The sequence below is a fragment of the Hesperophylax consimilis genome, chromosome 17 (assembly GCF_061612785.1).
Source record: "Hesperophylax consimilis isolate HC1 chromosome 17, BYU_Hcon_1.0, whole genome shotgun sequence".
In the NCBI taxonomy this organism is placed as follows: Eukaryota; Metazoa; Arthropoda; class Insecta; order Trichoptera; family Limnephilidae; genus Hesperophylax; species Hesperophylax consimilis.
Window position 1 is genome coordinate 30,441,882 of NC_142852.1, and position 22,024 is coordinate 30,463,905.

General features: G+C 36.5%; 1 protein-coding gene across 1 annotated transcript in view; it reads right to left on the reverse strand.

Annotated features, from left to right (window-relative positions):
* Window positions 1–479: 479 nt before the first annotated feature.
* Window positions 480–22,024, reverse strand: part of LOC149416404 (transmembrane protease serine 9-like) — a 43,269-nt gene continuing 21,724 nt past the window's right edge. Inside the window, exons 9-14 of the mRNA XM_089641993.1 lie at window positions 17,418–17,572; window positions 15,325–15,413; window positions 9,342–9,476; window positions 3,664–3,760; window positions 1,284–1,409; window positions 480–647 (exon numbers count right to left, since the gene is read on the reverse strand). Of these exons, the coding sequence (XP_089498119.1) occupies window positions 480–647; window positions 1,284–1,409; window positions 3,664–3,760; window positions 9,342–9,476; window positions 15,325–15,413; window positions 17,418–17,572 (770 nt within the window). The remainder of the gene's footprint in view (window positions 648–1,283; window positions 1,410–3,663; window positions 3,761–9,341; window positions 9,477–15,324; window positions 15,414–17,417; window positions 17,573–22,024) is intronic.

Here is a 22,024-nt window from a genome sequence, read left to right on the forward strand (position 1 = left end):
GGAAAAGGGCAAAATATATTGTTTTCAATAGTTTTATTTTATATATGTTTCTTATGTTTAGGAAAATGTGTATTGTTTTGAGAAGTTTATTTGTGATTTGTTTGATGTGAGGTATCCATCTAAGGTTATGGTCAATTACGATTCCTAGATACTTTATTAAAGAAATATAAAAACCTTTCGGTAAAAAATTTCTAAATAACAGTAAAATCCTATCAAACTCCGTTGCATAGTCCAGAAGAACTAAGCGCACAAACACGCGGATAGTTACTTTGTTTTATAATATTTAGAGCTAAAAAACTTATTGAAAGGGTACAATTGTATGTTTTGAAATATACCCACTTATTCTGGTTGCACAGACCGATTATATCCGATTCAATAAACTCTAATTTGCTTTAAATTCAAGTGTCATTTTCAAAATTGGAACTGATTAGACAATAATTCAGACTATTGGTAGGGTTAATATTAAGGGCATAGCGAGGTTATGGCCACACCACACTCTCAACCCAGGGGATATGATGGGACACGCGGAGGAACAGTTGCTGGCAGATGTCACCGACTTGCTTATAATCCAAATAGAGTCCCACCAGCAGCCGGGTGCAAGCCACCCTGTCCCCATTGTTGGCTGTGATGTGATCCCAAGAGAGGCCCTGCAATGCGTACATTAGAGTCAGTCAATGCGGAAACAAATTCTTTCAGGAATTACATCATCTTTGGGGATGCTGTGGATAGGAATCTAGGAATCAGTTTGTCCATAAGTGACGGACGGGAGATCTATTCCTCCCACTGTGGTATAAGGCGATGGGTCAAGAGATACCAATTGGAGTGGTTAATGGGTCACCCCAAACCATCCCCTCCCGATCTGGCACGCCATGCAGCTGGTGCAACACATCCAACCCGGGCACCCCTGCTAAATCACGAAACGTTAACGAATCACTCGTTGTGACCTATGGCAGGTTAGTCTCAAACGGCTACATAACAAAATTAGGCACTTTATGACTTCTTGCAAACATGGCAAAATATGCCAAACATCGCTAGAGTGGTTGTAATGCCTTTGTACGGTGAAAAGTTCGGAGTCACCAGTAGTGAGCACGGTACAAGAGCTGCTCGCGAGGTAATGGAAGTATACCCCTTGTCACAGCTATGGGACTGCGTCAATACACAAACTAGCCACCAGATAACCATCTACTAAGGAACACAAACGCCACTGGATGAACCAATACAACAAGAAAATTTAGAATTATCTACGTTATTAGAAAGCTAATAATTGCGCCATTTATACTTACACACCACACCCTGTTGGTGGTGATGCACATGTGTCCATCCGTAAGTCCGTCAGGTACGCCTCTGCTTCCAGGAGGGAACAGTCTGCGGCACTCCTCTTGAGACAAGAGGGTTGCTGGGTACTGCGTCTATATTAACATGGGAACAATAACAATAAATCAATTATTTCCGTCTGCAAGGGTCCAATCTGTTCAGAGCCTGTGGGATTATAACAATAACTATTTTATTATTATTATTTATTCTGACATCTAACATCCGACACATCACATAAATATAGCAGGGACATAGCTGCATCACTCCCATGAATGGGAAGGGGAGATGGACATTTAATTTGAAGTTTTTTGGAAGATTATGAACAAAATCTGCATATATCTATATTATCTTATAAATTTAAATAAAAATGTAAATGTTCGTTTCAAAATCTTAAATCTACGAAAGTTCTTCACGGATTGCTTTGAAATGTTGACACAACGTTGCATTCGAATACGCGTGTGTTGTTATATACTTATATTATATAGTTGTTACACGTAAAAATGCATTTTTTTCAAAAAACAGCGCCATCTGTTGGACGTAAAAGAAACATGCTCTATTATTTCTCTGTCTGCTCAGATAGACTGAGCCACAGCAATGCTTGGCGGGGTAGAGCTAGTTAAAAATAATTATAAAAATTCAAAATATTACTATTATCATTTTGATTTGTGTATTAAATAATAATATTTTAGAAAAGTTTACATGTGCCCTCATATGTATGCAAATAGTCTCGCTTATTTTTAAAAGCAAATAAGCAATAGATTGTGAAGGTTTGTTTTTTTATTTTATTTACTCAGTTTTCTGTTTTTTTTTTATTGATCTGTATGTTTTGTTTTTGATATCTCTTTTTTTGCCTCTGTTCACGTTTTGCTGTTTATGTTTTTTGTTAATACATAGTGTATAATGATACTCAAACTGTGCATTATGTGAAAATTTCTTATTTGACTACAGACTTTTTCATGTTAATAGTCCGTAAATGTTCTTTATTTATTTGTCTGTGATGTATGGTAAAAAGTTGGGTATTCAAGCAATAGATGACCAGTCAGAAAGCTTACTCCAGAGTCCGACAGATGTCGCAAGAGTGTAGCAATTGCCTGTGGGGTATCATTGTCAGACTTCAAGCTTCTAGAAACAGAGAATTACCAACCCTCAGGTAATGAACAGTGTAGCTAAATTCAGACTTATTTATTGTAACGTAAATACACGCAATTATTGTAAAGAAGCTTTTTTTAGCTACATCAACTAGTGAAATTTTACAACCTATAAACCATAATAACTCCCAACACTCCCCAACTCAAACACGAGAAATAATTTCTCAATTGAGTTGGGCAGTTTTCGTTAAAAATTTATATTTTTTTCGCAATCAGCCTCGAAATATCTACATTTGTAAATTATTGTAATGTGTTTGTATATTCAATAAATAAATAAATATAAGAAAAAAAAAAAAATAAAAGAACCTTTTACTTTGTCAAGAGTTCCCAACACACTAAATCTGCAAGTAAAGGCAGAGATTAAAGCAGCAATTATTATTAGCAGCCTGACATTTGAGGCTGACATTTCATGCTCATATTGAGGCGACATGTAGCACTTAATTTAGAATTCTGGGCTTTGTTCTACGCACTGCAAGGAATTTTAGAGATAACCGGGTGCGTATAGTTTAATTTAATTCCTTAGTAAGGAGTATACTTGAAAGTGGGTCGGTGATTTGGAGTCCACACCTGGTAAAGTATTCTCTCATGTTGGAGAGAGTTCAGAAGAAATTCTTGAGATTTCTCTACATGAGGGAGTATGGCTACTACCCGTGGCTCTATTCCACTGACTTTCTTTTGGGTATGCTCGGAATGAACTATCTACGGGTCAGGAGAGATGTGCGCATTGCTACACATTTCTTTAGACTGATTCGTGGATGGTTTGAAAACTCGGTCATCATGGAGAGCATTCATTTCTATGTTCCCGATGGTTATCTACGTCACCGACAACATAGACTATTTTATCTCCCGGCCTCCAGAACTAACTTGCCAATGGTCATGCCTGTGGGGAGAGCAATCTTACTGTTGAACAGAATCAATTCGGATATCGACATTTTTTGCATCAATGAAGCTTCCTTTAAAAGGCAAGCTCTATTATCACTGGTATAGTTGATATACAAACTGTTAATATTAATCTAAGAATGTTTATTCTAAAAATATTTTAAAAACGCATTGAAATTAACAATTTTGCAATGTTTTTGAAATGAATAAACAAAATTGAATTGAATTCCGATATAACACTAAACAATAAATAAATTTGAAGGGTTAAGGTCCACATGCAATTGATTCGCATGCAATGTGTGACTACAGATGGTAAGCTTACCTTATCCCATCCGACCCATCTAGTGAGGTTGAGTCCTGCCACAGAGTCCTTAGGAGTGTGGAGACAAACCGGCCGATGACTTCTACTGAAGGGGACCCTGAAACATCAGCTCAGAGTTACTCGATCATTAATTACACAATTTCATTTAGGTGGTTCCACAAGAGCGATTTTTGACATATTTGACAACTTTGCAAAAGCAATCACTTGCCATAGTATGCCAACATTATAGAACCTACAAATATATATATATATATATATAGATTTATTCAAACGCCATAAAATAGCCATCGATTTACAAGCGTACAGTGGTACACATGATAATAATGGCAATAAATTAAAGAACAATTAATGTGTACATAAAAACACTATTGCAAGTGATGCAGTTATTAATAAATATAAGGAGTAAGACAATGCATAATTCAAAAAAAATATATACCAGTGTAACAATAGTTGAACTAATTTATACTAGGCTTGTGTAAGACCTGTCACAAGTCTAAGTATGAGGTGTCTATGATAATAGTCTGCAGTGAGTTTATTGATACCCACAAAATTAATTGTACTTGGAGTAGCTGTGTAGGCATCGCAATTTGGCATTAACAATTCAGGACTGTCAGCGATTCAATGATACTTATGGATAAGAAATAATAATTTTCTGAATAAAATAACACATATGTTACATTCCTGACATTGATTATTGTGATTGAGGTATGTTATTATAGCCTTCTTACAACTATATTCCGTGCAGTTGGATACATCCACTACTTCTGAGAAAACATTGCCAACTGCATGCAATCTAGGTATAAGCGAGTATCTAAATATGAGATGATCGGTGAAATCTAGGCGGATTCATGGCATAAGCAGTTCGGATGTTTTCATATTCAATTTCAGAGGCAAGCTTAAGTACCTCACATCTGCCTTAGGTCTCCCAAGTGGTTCGCTACTTTTGTTTATTTAGCAGGGGTGCCCGGGTTCATTAAGTGAGGTGTGTTCAGGATGCGTCTGCCCACCAGCTGCTTGGCGTGCCAGATCGGGAGAGGCTGGTTTGGGGAGATCCTTTAACCTCTCCAATTGGTCTCTTTTGACCATTCACCTTGAACCGCGGTGGGAGGGATAGAAATCGTTTGTCCGTCATTCCTGGAAACACTGATCCCTAGATTCCTATCCACAGAATCTCCAAAGTGTATATAAGAGGGGAAGGGGTAGGAAAAGAGGAAGATGGAGACTATTCAGATCTGTCAAGTAAAAATATGCTAACATCGAGATTCGAATCCATTAGCTCTATCACAGAGGTCACCTATATTAATATTTTTTTAATTTTTTTATTTTTATTTATTACTTGTAAATTATTTAACATTATAAATGATAACAATATGCAGACAGATATATAATTTATCGTTTTTTATTCTACTACTCCATAAGTTGAGCTCCAGGAGCTCGTGTTTATGGGAGGAGTATTTACATTTAGTTCTAATGATTTTTTAAACAAAATCAAAAAACTTTTGATATAAATACAAACATAATATTAACATAGGTATACAAATTAGAAAGGTGTCTTTTTAAAGATAATTAAAATAATATATCTTCTTAAAGATTAAGAAAGCGTGAGGAAATTAAGGGTACAATATATCAGGTAAACAAATTAGAAAAATATTTTTTTAAAGACAATTAAATTAATATATATTTTTGTACAAATTGAGTAAGTGTAAGAAAATTAGGAAAATTAGGGGTACAATATATCAGTATCCAATTTTAGGGACTTAATTAACTTTTTGAATTGTTCATAATTCACAGTTTCGGTTACACTAATTTTATTTTTGGACAATAATATATTGTACCATCTTACACCTAAATACGAATAGTGGTGCTGAGCCGTGGTCGTTCTAAGCATAGGAATGGCTATTAAGCCATTAGTTTTGAATCTATTGCTTATGCTATCTGAGGGGTGAATTTTATAAATAAAATATTCTTTATAAATTTGATATAAGGCGATTCTCTTATACAATTCTGTGATAGATGGTACATTAAATTCCCGAAATATCTCTAAAGTAGGGGAGTCATATGGTTTCCTAAGGATGATTTTTATAATTATTCTTTGAATTGTAATTATGGGCTGTAAAGAAGCCTTAAAAGCCCCTCCCCACCCGATAATCCCGTACTGCAATATGGACTGAATTAATGCATAATAGACAATTTTGATAGTTTTCTTATTTAAAATATTTCGTATATTATAGAAAATATAGATAAGTTTTCTTATTCTTTCAACAGTGAGATTAATGTGGTCTTTCCATTTAACATTTTTATCTATTAAGATGCCAAGATATTTTATATTAGATTTATGATTTAGTTTCGCGCAGTCCGTATTACATGTACCGTATTTTACACAATTTTTAGAAAGAATTGTTATGTTAATTTGGTTATTTGGCACATCTTCTTGTAGAGTGAAAGGAATACAATATGTTTTTTCTGTGTTGAGTGATAATAAATTGCCATCGAACCAATTTTTTATAACCTTCATATCTTGAGTGGCTGCATTGGTAATTTCGTTCCATGTCTTTTTTTCGATAATTATTGCAGTGTCGTCAGCAAAGGATATAAGTTTACCATTAAGTGATAATTTAAACATATGGTTAACGTAAATTATAAATAAAATTGGTCCAATAACAGTCCCTTGGGGAATTCCAAATTCTAAAGTTTCATCCACGCTTAGTGAGTTATTTAATTTTACTTTTTGGTTTCTTTGAGTTAGATAGCTTTTCAGCCAATACCTTACCTTACCAATAATACCGATATCATTTAATTTATTTATTAGTTTTGTATGGGAGATACTATCAAAAGCCTTACGTAAATCAATGAAAATGCCAAAGCATTTTTTTTTTTTATCTAATGCACGGTATATAGTAGAAGTTAGTTCTGCAATGGCATCATGAGTGCCTAGTTTCTCTCTAAATCCAAATTGGCTAGGACTAATTATTTTATTATTTTCAATATACATAGTACAAAAGTTGCTTTTTTACGATCTTTTCGAAAATTTTTGCAATGTTTGAGACAAGAGATATTGGTCGATAATTTGATATTTCTTCAGGGTTGCCAGATTTAAAAACAGGTGATACAATAGATTTTTTATAAACGGAGGTGAATATTCCACTATTTAAACTAATATTTATAATGTGTGTAATTGGAATGCTTAATAATTCATTATAATTTTTCAATATTTCTACTGTGACTCCATCAAACCCTGGTGCAGATGCACCTTTTAATTCACTAATAATATTTTTTTATGTCATCTGTTGTTACCGGTTTGAAAACTGACAGATTATTTTGTTTAAGGCAGTCCTTTTCGAAATTATCTATTTTATAATTTTCATCGATCCGTGTAGCTAAATTTTGACCGACGTTAGCGAAATATTTATTGAAGGCATTAGCACATTTTGTCGGTTCCTTTAAGGCATTAATAGAATTTTTTCCGATATTAATTTTTTTAATTTGAGTTTTTTTGTTTTTTTTACTATTTATTTCATTTATTGTTTTCCATATATGTTTTACATTTTGTTTAGCCACATCAATTTCATTTTTGTAAAAGTTTTCTTTAGTGGTTTTTAGTAAACAGGTTAATTTGTTGCTAAATTTTTTATAATATGTGTATATTTTTTTATCTAAGGGAAATTTCTTTGTCAAGCGATATAGCTCTTCTTTTTTTCTAATAGACACGATTAAGCCATGTGAAATCCATGGTTTTATTTTTTTGAATTTTGATTTAATTTTTATAGTTTTAACATCTGTTGATGCTGTAATATAATTGCATAGAATATTATCAAAAATATTTGCGCATGTTTCAGCACAGGTTGATTCTAATACGGAACGCCATGTTTCTGTTTTTATTCTTAGGCTTAATTTATGATGGTTTAGTGACTTTTTTGTAAAAGTATTGCATTTTGAATCAATATGATTATTAATATTAAGTTTTTGTATATAGATGCAAGTGTGATGATCAGTAATATTATTTTTTAATATTATCGTGTGTAATTTGTCGGTATCTTTAGTGTTACTCCATATGTGATCGATACAAGTTGGACGTTGACCCGTAATTTCTCTAGTATATTTTTTTATACATAATATAAAATTCATTTCCGACATAAAATTGATAAATTCAGTTTTTATTTTGTTACTATTTTCGTTTGAAACATCTATGTTGAAATCGCCGATTATTGTTATGTTCTGTTTATTTTTTTTTGATAATATAATGCTTCTCAATTCATCCATAAATGTATACTCGTTTGATCCGTGTGTTCGGTAAATTGCAATAATATTAAAACATATTTTATTTACATTTAGATTAATATCTAAGCAATTAACTCGCTGCATAGGTACTTCTTCCACTGCGATGTTTGAATAACAAGATTTAACAAATACAACAATACCACTATTTCTATTTATAGCACAAGATGTTACGAAGTAGCTATATTCTGGAATGCAAAATTTATTGTATTCGTTGGTGAATGCTTCAGTTAACACTATGACGTCCGGTTTACGATTTAGTAAATTAATTGAGAGTAAAAATTCATTGAAATTTTGTTTCATCGATCTGATATTTAAATGGAGTACTGAGAATGAATTTGATATTTTATCCACGATTTTATTACAATCATTTAAAGTGTGACAAATATATTCCGAAATATTAAGAGTTTTATCTAATTCCTCAGTGAAGAAATCATTCATTTTTAAAGAAATAAATATACGAAATACAACTCACTCATATTCAATTCGCATTTGGGCATTTTGTATCATTTTTTTGCGGAATTCACATAAGTGACTGTTGGCTGCGTGATCATTTTGATACCCCTTTCTGTTAGTGCAGTTGTAGCATTTGGCAGAATCTTGTTTTTTGGTGCAGTTTTGTATTTTGTGCTCTTCTGCACAGTGGAGGCATCTGGGATTCTTCATGTTGTCGAGGCATCTCAGTGAGGTGTGTCCGTATCCAAGGCAATGATAGCATTGCATCAGTGGATCACAGTCTTCTACGTGTGCTCTTGTATATCCAATATTAATTCTTTCTTTAGATATTATTATTTTTCTCAGTTTTGCAGTTGTTTGGATGATGAAATTTGCTAATTTTTCCGATTTTTTATTCTTCAGCTTTTTTTTAACAACGATTGGTTCATTGTCTGTTTCCGAGGTCATGGCATTTTTTAGGTCTTCATTTTGATTTATCAAATCTGTTAGGAGTTCTTCTTCTTTGTATGTACCTAGTAGTTCACAATGGAGTGCTTGTACTTACCCTGATGTATGGTTGTGAAGCATGGAACTGGCAGAGGAAGGATGAAAGTAGACTGAACGCTGTAGAAACGAAGTCCCTGAGGCATATGTGTGGTAGAACTATGTATGATCATGTAAGGCTGATGTAAGCGTAATAAGTAAGATAAAAGGACGCTTAGATGGTTTGGGCCTGTAGAGCGAATGAACAAAGAAAGGAGTATATTTTACGCAGATGTGAATGCCAGTAGAAGATGTGGCATAATAGAAGAATTATGTAAGAGACGATGTATGAATGTGAATGAGGCAATAAGTGTGTGGTGTGACCGAGTTGTTCTTTCTGCCTACCCCTGCGGGGAAATGGCATAATGGTTGGTTAATTAATTATAAAAAATATTTATTTAAAATTATTAATATTTGATACTTACGGCATATCCATTTCCAATAGAATTATATCATTAGTTCCTGTAGTGTCGTTACCGGGGAGGTACAGCGGGTGGCGTACACTCCTTCTTACGGAGAATACCACCTCCGGATGAGGGCTAAAATTCTCCCCATCCTCCCTGCAACCAATCAATGTTTAATCAACAGAATTATTAAAATTTTTGGTAAATGTACAGAAAATAGAAACAAAGTCAAAATGAACTTTTAATAAAAAAACTTCTGTGTATCGTTTAGATAACAATGAGAACTTAGTATTACACAGTCCGAAAATAATGCATTTCTCGCCATGTTTTTACAATAATAATTTTGAATTGTTTTTTAGGGTAGTTTATTTACTTATTTATGTTTAGTCAAAACTCAAACTGACAACTTAAGAACCTATTTTAGAGTCATGGGTTAACATTGTGATTTAAATAAGCGACGAAAAAAATTACCGTAAAGTTTTTAAATTAAAAAAACAACAACAATCGAATTTAATTTTAAAAAGCTTTTTTTTCCATTTCTGGAAACTGAAATACTTACTTCTCATCATAAGTTGACTACTACAAGATATTTTAAAAATGAAATGTGTTTATTTAAGCGTGTCCCTGTTTTCCAGGGTTTATACAAAAACAAACTAATTTGCCCTCCACAAATATATAGTTGTGTTTTCAATAAAAGGTGTACCTGATAAAAATATTGTGGTGTTTTCAATAAAAAGTGTACCTGATAAAAATATTGTTATGTTTTCAATAAAAAGTGTACCTGATAAAAAAATTGTAATTCGCGTTGTTTTTTGCGTTAAATTGGGCCGTCGTCGATTTTAAATTGTGCCGTCCAAAAATATGAAACAATATTATCTGAGATTTATTTAATACTTACAAACATAAACTTCTAACTGAAAAATCTGTATATTTCACAATTACTTACTGAATGAACTAAAATTAACAGATCTGTCAAACACACACAATTGTAATTTAGCTATTTTTTGTATTTCTTCGGTAATCTGTGTTCAAAATAACTAAAGAGTATTATTTTACAATGCATAAAATAATACTCACAATTGTAGCTTTTGGGAAAATTTACAAACACCCGCGAGCTTACGCTGGCCGAATTGTGGACAATTTGAAGAGAAATGTATATTATAAAATAATTACCAATTATTTCTAAAGTTCCCGTTACTTCAACATTCACAGATCTATCAGTTTTACACAGCTAATGGTTTCACCGTTCACAAAAGATTTGGCAGAGGATCTTGTCAGGGGCGATAAGAGAAAAAAATCAAATTTATTTGATAAAAATCTCAGGCTGACTTGAAACAAGTCTGACGGGTTCGTTCTGATACAACCTGTATCATACTTACTAATGACCTCTCTAAATAGTATAAAATAAATTCGCCTTTCGTGTCTGTCTGTTTGTGCACTTAGTTCTCCTAAACTACGCAAAATATTTTAATTCGATTTTCACTATCGTTTAGAAAAATTCTTCCGGAAGGTTTATGTATATAATACATGCGTATTTTATTTATAGAAAGTATAGAAAATTCGACGTTTTGTAATCAAATCAAAAAAATATATTTTCGGGCTCTTACATTGGTAGCGCTGGCTAAACCTCGGAAGATACAACAAAATAATGCATAAACAATTATATGTCTTTAAAGCCTACAGAAAAGTCAAGAATGATATATATCTATCTCCTAAGGATAAACCACAGTAATCATTTTTATATTCTATTTTGACCAATAAAAAATGAATTCTTATCCAATTTAATATGTATTTAACCTTTCCTTATCTGTGGTGTGCATTTACTACACATTGCTTCTAATAATTTTAAAAACTTTATAAATATAATAAATTCAGGGTTCAGATTATAGGTATTGCTCCATTGTACATTTATGCACTGAATTAAAAAAATAATATTTTTCATAGTTTTCAAATTCAATTAAAAATCAGAGATTTTTGTTAAAAATCGGAAACAAATACACCAATACAATCAACCGCGTGACACTGCTACGCGAAGAGTGTGCGAGGAAATGACACGCTATTGATGTCCCGCTTTAGTTAGCTATGCGGGAACATGAGAAATCCACACGTCTACAGTTGTACTTTGATTTAGACCATCCATACCTACGACCGCATAACTGTGTGTGTGCCAGCTGCCAGCAGCCAGTCGGTCGCGGACCGTCGTTAGACGTGGACCCCTCGCACGTTTTTTTAGCATCTGCCGATGGTTTTTTCATGTTTTCAGCAATTAAATTACAATTATTATCACTTTTGATATAAAATAATAATAAACATAAGCGATTAGCTATGAATATTCATATTTTGCCGATATTAAATCGCTTACTTTAAGTTGTATATTGACTACACAGCACCGGAACGTGTGGATTTTTTTAGCACAGTAAGGGAAAGGTTAATAGATATGTTGAGCATTAAATGTATTTTAAAATTGCCCGTCACAACATATCATTTAAATCCATATCTTAGAAGATATCGCAATTTGAAAAATCACTTGCAACAAAAATATTTATGGCACGCACAAAATCCGCCGCGGCGAGTAATTTTCTTTGTCGCGATAAGAAGTATATTAGAGTTCTCCGTGTTGGGTTGTTTATTGACAACATTATTTTGTTTTCAAAGATGAAACACGAGTTATTATTATTTTAGTGTTGTTATTTTGTGAATATTATTTTGGAACTATAAACTGTCAATGTCAAAGCGCTAAAAATGGATCGGACATGTGTCGCTCGGACTTATGATGCCACATTAGTGCATTGCACCCGTGCGAAGCCGGGGCGGGTCGCTAGTCTATAATAACTATTTTAAATTCATTCTTCTTGTAGTGATTTGTTTTTTGGGTATTATGCCGTGTTGCGCTACCTCATTCTTTAGCCAACGTCTCGTACAGCATTGCAGTGTCCATCATCAGGGCAGATGTGTACTCTAAGGTTGTGGTGAAATGTCTTCAGATTTGATACCGTGTTGCCAGCTCCACCCCTCTAAGAGCTGACATTAACGTATAATTTTAAAATGGTTTTCTGCGTTTAGTTCTGCTGTAGCCGTCAATTACCGGATACCAAGAACTACTGAGCTTAGCTCCATTGTCTCTATTAATATTTAAGAGTTTTTTGTGAATTAACATAACACGGCGTACTTTTGGCCGTGAAAATCTCAAATCATACCTCATTCTTCTTGGTGTATTGAAATTATTATCCAACAAGAAAAACTATTTTTATTATATTTATAAAGCGCAAATACTATTAGCTGTGCAGTACTAGCCAGAGGAATATAAGTTAACCCTTTCAGCCCCAGTGTTAATTCAAATTAACACGAACTTTGTGAATTTTTTTACCGTAACGGTAGCGATTTAGAAAAGCCATGTTTTTGTTTTCTTATAGTTTGTAGTCTTTTCTGTGGCGTACCGTCAGTATTCGAAATAAAAAGTGTTATATCTGCAATTGTTGAAGGAATTTGGAAGCGCGCTTCTATTCCCATTGTTTCACACAATCGAGTGATGAAACTGATCCAAGATCATTATAACGAATACTTAAACTTAAAAATTGGCCAAAAAAAAAGTGTGCATTATTATGTTAAGTTAAATTCTTATAAAATCAAAATGAATAAACTTTTCGATATTGCTTCATTCAAATGTAACAATCTGAATATGTGTTCCTGCGAAAAGACGCGCAAGGTACCCACCAAAGAACAAGCATTCCTTCAAGACCAAAGATCCTCGAGAAAAATGATGCTGGGAGCAATAGACACTTATACAACAAAAAAATTACATCGGAAAATGAGGATGCAAGCTCGTTTATCTGAACTTGCTTCGAAGGTCAGCTCATCTACAGCATCAGCGACAAAACCACGTCAACCCTTTTTTGATGAAAACCAATCATTTTCTTCACATTCTTCGCAACCTCCAGAAAATTCCCGTATGATGTTAAAACTCCCCACTTTGGCCAGAATCTGCGATCAGTATGGTTTGTCAGACAGGTCGGCATCAGCTGTTGCAAGTGCTACATTACAAGATTTTGGCATAGTAACCGAAGACGACTCTAAAATGGTGATTGATAGGAGCAAACTCAGACGAGCTAGACAAACGTGTCGCACTTCTTTAATAAAAACATGGCAGATGTCGTCGGAGTCAACAAAAATTCGAGGTCTATATTTCGATGAAAGGAAGGATAAAACACTGTCTCAGGAAAAAATAGATAGATATCATCGGAGAACGATTTCAGAAGAACATTATTCCATTTTATCTGTGCCGGGGTCTCAATATGTTGGACATGTTACACCATCATCAGGAACTGGCAAAAACATCGCAAAGAGCATGTTACACCATTTAAAAGTGAACGGTTTTAATTTGAATGATTTATCAGCGATTGGATGTGATGGGACTGCTGTCAATACAGGCAAAAAAATGGAACTATTAGATTCATGGAATTTGAATTAGGTCATCCGTTACAATGGTTTATCTGTCAGCTGCATGCAAACGAACTTCCCGTTCGCCACTTGTTTCAACACTTAGATGGTGCTACAACAGGACCTAAAGGGTTTTCAGGACCTATTGGAAAACTTCTCTCAAGCAGCTCTAAAAACACCGTTATAAATTATTCACCAATACACTTTGAGATGCACAAACTCAACGCAGAGGAATTGAAAAATTTGAGCACGGACCAAAAATACTTGTACGAAATATGTTTTGCAGTTACAACAGGTCACTGCCCACCAAATTTAGCAAACCGTCATCCAGGTAGTATTTGTCACTCACGCTGGTTGACGACAGCAAACTCAATACTTCGATTATATATAGGAACAACTAACCCTTCAGTGAACCTATAAATTCTTGCTGAATATGTTGTTAAAGCATGTGCTCCGACATGGTTTGAGATAAAAAGGCACCCGTCGTGTAAAGATGGGGCATTACATGTTTTTACTATAATAAAACTCACCCGATATTTGAGCACCGATCTACGAGATATAATTAATCCAGTAATTCAAAGAAACGCCTATTTTTGCCACCCGGAAAATCTGCTACTATCCATGATAATGGATGACAACCTTATTGTAAGAGAATTGGGTTTGAGACGAATTTTAAAAGCGCGAGATAGATGTCCGAGTCCATCTGTTGTTAGAGACTTTATTATTCCAACAATAAACTTTTCAGCAAGTAAATATTACGATATTATCAACTGGCAGGAATGCGAAGTTACACCGCCACCGATACTATCCGAAATCAGTAATGACGACCTAGTCAAAATGATAAATAATTTCGGTGAAGAAAAGGACAGTATTGAATTTCCCAGATTTCCCTGCCACACTCAAGCAGTCGAGAGGTGCATCAAATTAGTTACCCAGGCATCGTTGTCTACAGTTGGGCCTGAAGCAAGAGATGGATTCATTCGGGCGACAATAAAATCTAGGCATATAATGCCCGAATTTCACACCAAATCTCATTTCAAAACACGATAAATATTATAAAACTTCGATAATGTTTAAAAAAATTCTCTTTGTTAAAGTATTTTATTTAACAAAAAAACATGTTTCTCAAAAACACGAAAAAAACAATAAAAAATCAATAATCCTCTTCAAAAAACCAAAAATAGACCCCGCCTTGAAACTATGGTAATTTTATTTTTATTTTCACATGTGTTATGCACCTTATTAGCTATAAAACCCCTAATAAAATTGTATTTTTGCTATGAATATCGCTTGTTTAAAATGCTTGGCAGAGTTTTCAGCGACTTTTTTCATACAATTTTTTTATAAATATAAATGTGCTGGTTGTTGAATAATGGAATGTTTCGATCGAGTTGATTTTTTTAGACGAAAGAGGTGTTATACAAAGGCAACTTTTTTTTGCTACTACAGTACTGGTCTCTTTTAAAAAAAGTCCCATACAACGTCACTCCACCCTAGTGTGAAAGGGTTAAGTTTCTGATAAAAATCAGTCTGCACAAGCACGCCTCAAGTTACTTCTGAAACTTACTCCGACAGATTGTCCCACTCTGATGCTATGGTAAGGAGCCAGCGCTCACTCAATAGGAAGACTGGTTTTCCATAGCTAAACACCAACCCCTGGAAAAATGCAATATATAAATATTATATTTATATTTAATACAGGATTTTCCATTAAGAGGTGTTATTCTGATATTCAAACGTAAAAGATCAATGGTTTCGTTGCTTGTGTGGCACTTAGCGCCGTCTTGTTGAAAGTAAACATTGTCTAAATCAATACCATCCAATTCCGGCCATAAAAATCATTAATCATTTCTCGATAGCGCAATCCATTCACCGTAACTGTTGTTCCAGCCTCATTTTCGAAAAAGTAAGATCCAATGACTCCGCCGGACCATAAACCGCACCAAACAGTCACATGTTGAGGATAAAGAGGCTTCTCAACAATAACTCCTGGGTTTTCCGAGCCCCAGATGCGACAATTTTGCTTGTTGACGAAGTCACCGAGGTGAAAATGGGCCTTATAACTCAAGATGATTTGCATTTGATTCACTCAAGTGAATTTTAATAATTTCAATGCGTTGTTGAAGCGTATATTGTTCAATTTTTTATTAATGGCGTAGTTACTACTTGTCAAATGTCAAAAAATGACAGCTTCAAAAGTAACATCTACCGACATAGCGGGCTATTCAAAATAACACCTCTTATTGGAAAACCCTGTATAACCTTCCTACAGAAGCAACAAAACTACTTATCAACTCTTACGTAGTCTCACGTCTCGATTACTGCAACGGCATTTATGCCAGCCTTCCAAAATATCAAATTGACAAACTTCAATCAGTGTTTAATGCAGCAGAACACCTTCGTAACCTTCACTGGCTCAAGTGCCCTGAAAGAATCCAGTACAAATTGTGTTGGACGGTGTTTAAATCCATCAATGAAATGAAATGGCCCCACCCTACATCTCTGAACTCGGAAAACACTGGTCTGAGGCAGTCAACTCTTAGATCAGCAACATCATCAGCTGTAGGCAGACTGATAGAACCTAAGCCCAAGCCATGCAATGGTACTGTATATTATCCCCATATTTATATAGTTAGTAGATCATTAAAGCAGTCAATTGATAAGCAGTAATTGTTGATTGAGGTACTAGAACGTATTGAATTATTTTGCGGGTTGGAAATAAACCGACATAGCTCAGTGGTTCAGAGCACCTGACCAGACATCAGAAGGTACGGGTTCAATTCCCGTTGGCGGCATTTTTTTTCTAGGGAGATATTTTCAATTTGTATTGATATTTCAGGCGACTAATTATTGCTTATAATTATTTGTTATCCTTTGTGCTATAAAACCTTGTCTTATAATCATTAGTTTATCATTAAAAAAAATTAAATTATAAGAATTTTTACCATTTACTCTTTGCATATACTAGGTAGCTATTATTTTGGTACGACTCGAAATATTAAAAAAAGGTATTTAGGCATATTTTATAAATAATTTAGGTTAGGTTAGGTTATTACAGGTTATTATAGGTAAGGTTAGGTTATTTTAGATTAGGTTAGGTTATTATAGGTTTGGTTAGGTTATTATAGATTGGGTTAGGTTAGATCAAGTAAGATCAAGAAAGGGATGCTTAGATGGTTTGGGCATGTAGAGCGAATGAGCGAAGAAAGGAGTGTAAGGAGAATATACGATGCAAATGTGAATGGTAGCAGAAGTCGGGGACGCCCGAGGAAGACATGGCACGACCAAGTGAATCAGATACTTGAGTCGGGCCATGTCAAGAGTTAGAACAATAGAAGAGTATGTATGAGACGATGTATGAATGTGAACGAGGCAAGGAGTGTGTGCCAAGACCGAGTTGTTTGGCGGTCCGTCCTCTCTGCCTACCCCTGCGGAGAAACGGCGTGATGGTTAGTTAGTTAGTTAGTTTAGGTTTGGTTAGGTTATTATAGATTAGGTTAGGTTATTATGGGTTAGGTTAGGTTGAGTCATTATTTATGCATATTATGCATATTATTGCAAGCGATTGCTCAAAATGTTTTTGCAAATTTGACATAATATAACAAAAATCGGCATTCGACGAAAATATTATATTTTATTTGTACAGGTGTTTCAACTCACGTATTGTTGGACATCCGAGGAATTAGTTTTAGCAAGGGAGGTCATCCAGCTCAATGATGGGCGTTCCTCTGGCTTGGGTCCGCAGAGGTCTCCCCTACTCCTGCTGTACCCATTCTGCTGGCACGGGTACAATTCCTCTGCTAGGTCCACGCAGTCTGCAAGCAACGAGGAAACATTATTATTTATATGTGTGTAAAGGAATTGAGGTAAATATACAGAAAATAGGGAAACGATTAAAAGCACTTTTAATAGAAAAAACAGTGTAAATCTCTAATCTCTAAATAGTATAAAATAAAGTCACTATCTTCGTCTCTCTGTTTTTGCACTTAGTTCTTCTAAAATACGCAACATATTTTAATCTGGTTTTCACTACCATTTAGAGAATTTTTTCCTGAAGGTTTATGTATATAATACATGTATATTATATTTAAATAAAGTGTAGAAAAGTCAACATTTTGTAATCAAGTATAAAATATAATTATTTTGATGTATCTTATTAGGTTTAGCCAACGTTAGCAATGTAAGCGCCCGAAAATATTTTTTTACGACTTGATTACATAACATCGATTTTCGCTACTTTTTATAAATGTAATTTAAATACAAAAACCTACCGCAAGAAATTCTCTAAATGGTATTGGAAACCCTATCAAAATCCGTTGCGTAGTTTAGAAGAACTAAGCGCACAGACAGATGCGGATAAAGACTTTATTTTATACTGTCACGAGATATGTTTATTGTAACTCACTTCGCATAAATCATGTTTTTTCTCATAAAAATCAACCTCACTAGGACTAATCTTGTATCGAGGTTAACAATTTACATTTGTAGCGATCGTAGATTCATCCAGATTGTCTCGCTAAAGGTAAACAATACGAGCTACCTGTCTATGGGCTACCGACCGCGACGTCTGGAACTACTTACGACAGTAATATTTTAGTTTGGCGAAGTACATTACGCGCACTCGCTAGAAGGTTCTAGCCTGTTGCCTAGAAATAGTTTCAGCGCCAACGAAAATTCCAGTAGCACCCAGACTGAGCGAGTTGTCTCCATTTTACCAGCGATCTCGCGTACCTACTGATGCCATCGGCCGGTCTATATAAATAGGCAACGAGGGACATTCGAGGATCCCACCACTTACCCGCCCCGGTATAGGTAACTTATGGTTACCCCTTCAGGGCTCTTGCAAGGACGCTAATTTTTTTGTTAAGAACGACTCTACATTTAATAAGAACGAAGCTAAACCTCGAATGTCCCCGCATACGTTTTTAGGGAAGCAGTCTGCGAGTGCTTACTGTGTACAATGTTAGTTTGTTAGTAGAGTACTTGCCTCTGTTTCTATGTTAGTAGAAGGGGAAAAAAAATAAATACAAAAATAAAAACAACTGGTGTAGACTGTTTGTCTACATAGTATGTGCATAGTAATTTAGATAAAACAAAAGTACAAATGAAAAACATCTGGTGCTGGTCCGGAGAGGAATAATCCACATTCTTTTCGGCGGTCCCGAGGCGAGTCAGTTGGTGATTGGGTTGATCGGTTACGAAGTCAGGGGACCGCTCCCCTTAGCCGATTTCTCGGTGGTGCCCTGAAGAAAGTGTAACTGGGAGATGGGGGAATGGATACCCGAAGACCCTAGGGAGAGATGCGTCGAGTCGTCGGAGGCGGGGAGGAAGATTCCCTAAAGTCGACCGACCATCCCTCAAACCTGCTACTGTCCTCGGGGGAGGCGCGGTAGGTTTGTGGATATCCTGTTTCCGGGGTCTGTCCTTTGGCCGTATGAGGGGACGAGGTTTATCCACCCCCTTGTGGGGAAAATGGACATTGACAGAACATTGATGTTCAGTTTCATCCCGGACTCGTGTTGCCCCTAAAGGTTTCTTCTATATGGGTGTATAACCTGAATAACAAAATATAAGAAAAGAAAGCAGAAGAGAAATGTGAGGAAACAATAAAGAAAATTATGAAGCAAAAATAAAACAAAAGTATGAAAGAACGGAGAATTGGTAGAAGCTACAATTTCCATAGCAAAAAAATAAAAATATATATTTATATTATTTGTCATTCCAAGGTATCCACAAAGATGGGAGCTGCTGCTGCTGGGTCTGGTGTTTATCATCTGAGCTGGGTGAAGAACAATTATCAGCAAAATCTGGCGAGGGTGTAAAAGAGTATACAAATCATGGTCGAGGAAGTCAGGAGCAAGTACACCAGGTTATGATTGATTTTACTCTAGTCAGCGACTCTCAAAGCTGGCCATCTCTCAACCCATGACTTAACATACTTCCTCAGACATTCGAAATTTGTCTTGTTCGAAACGAGATCGGCGTTCCAAACCGGTCTCGTGATTACATCTAGGCCTCTCAGTAATTCATCCCTCGCATCCGTCATTATCTCGCAGTGCCACAGAATGTGCTCGGCGGTTTGGTCCGTATTGCCACAGGCGCAGTTGGGATGGGGTGACAGGGAGAGTCTGTGAAGTCTCCCCCTGAATTCCCCATGTCCGGACAACAGTTGAACCATATAGTGGTCTGGTTTGATGAAAGCCCCTTCCATTCTGAGTTTAATTGATGGGAAGAAGGAGAAGGTCCATCTTCCCATATTCGACCTATCCCACCGAGATTGCCACTCTTTGAGTGACAGCTCTCGCATTTGTTTAAGTCGACTGGGTAGGGTCCCGGCACCGCCTGGTGTAATAATTACACCGAGGTGGTTGGCCGGGAGGCCCCTAGTCAGCTTTTTCTTTGTAAGCACTTCCCTAATCTCTAGATCGATTGGCAGGACACCTGCCAACACTGGAAGTGCGTCCGAAGCGACTGTTCTATAGGCTCCAGAAAGTGCCAACAAGGGAGTTCGCTGGCCCCTCTTGAGAGCCAAGAGTATAAGGGCATTATCCAGACGATGTTCCCAGACGCAGGCGGCATAAGTGACTTGCGCCACAAAAACCCCCCTGTATAGGAGACGGATCGCTGGTGTCCTCAATCCCCAATCCGTAGTGGAGATTCTCCTCAGCTTCAAAAAAAGGGCCTGGGCCTCAGTGGAGACTTTCTTAACGTGGGCTAAGAAGGAGGACGATCGATCTAGAGTAACTCCAAGATATTTTACTGTCTCTACGAACTTGATTTTGGAGTCTCCCATTTTGATGATTGGGTTTCTCTCTCTGCTGAGAAAACCTTTCATCAGGAGACCCATGGTTTTTTGGGGAGCGAAGTTCAGTCTATTTCTCTCTCCCCATTGGAGGATCATGTTTAAACCTTCACCTGCCTTTCGTTCAAGCTCTCTCCTACTGTTCCCCGCAACCAAGAAAAACTTGTCATCAGCGTAGTCGACCATGATGCATCCCGCAGGCAAGGGTAACCTGGAGGAGTCATCAAACTTTATGTTCCAGAATTCAGGGGCCAGAACTGATCCCTGTGGGCAACCCATGTCCACCTCACGTTCGATGACAAAGTCTCCAAAGGTGAGGATTATGGTTCTATTATTGAAAAAGTCTGAGCAAATTTTAAAAAGCCACGGAGGGCAGCTTCTACTTTTGAGTTTGTTGAGCATCATCGGCCACCACGCATGATCGAAGGCACCTGTGATATCAAGAAAGATCCCCACGACATACTTCTCAGGTCGAACCTTCACCCATTCAAGCGCATGCATAAGGGCATGCTCTGTAGATTTACCGGGAACAAAACCGAACTGACACGGGGTGGGAGGGGTGAGTGTTCGGCGCAGGCGTTCTCTGATTATTTTTTCCAGTACCTTACCCATTATAGGCAGCAGTGTTATCGGACGGTACGCCTTGACATCAGAGCGTGGTTTGTCAGATCCCTTTGGTATAATCTTGAGCATACCCCTCTTCCATACCGAAGGGAAAATTCCTCTTCGCAAACACGTCTCCATGACCTGCAGGAACTCCTCCTGGGCATAGAGCCATACTTTCTTCACGATTATACCGTTGATTCTGTCATGCCCAGGTGCCTTCTTAGGACCCAAACCCTTAATTATAGTATCCATCTCTTCTCTAGTTATTCGCATCTTATCCTCCTGGGAGAGGGTTCTCGGTGGAATCCTTGACAGATTTCTTATCTGTTTATGGTGGTCGCTTTCCCCAATTACTGAGTCTAATGGGACTAACTTTCCCAGAAGTGTATTGAGAGTGGTTTCCACGTCCACTGTCTCAACGTCCCTACCCTCAAAATTTGAAATTACACTCGAAAGATACCGTTCAGAGCCTTTTCCGGATTTCTCAACGGCGCTGTGGATTTCCCACGGGTTGGCGTTCCCTATATCTTTAACCCAGTTATGCCAATTAGCTCGTTTTGCTGAGAGGACTGCTAACTTGAAGGTTCTACGTGCAGCCCTGAGGCGCTCCATGCGAGCAGCGATCTCCTCCTCCGTAAAGCTGCCTCGTTTGGTAGCGCCCAAGGCCCTGTAGGCCTTCTTGTAGGCTCCCTTCAGCTGAGTCAGCTCAGGCGACCACCAAGGATTCCTTGTAGACCTCCTTGGGTTTGCTCTTCCCAAAGAGGACTCGGCAGCTGACACTACGGCTGCATTGAAAAAGTTCCCCAAGTTTTCCGGATCTCTTGCTGCTACGTCATAGAATCCCCTTAAAGTGTCGCGT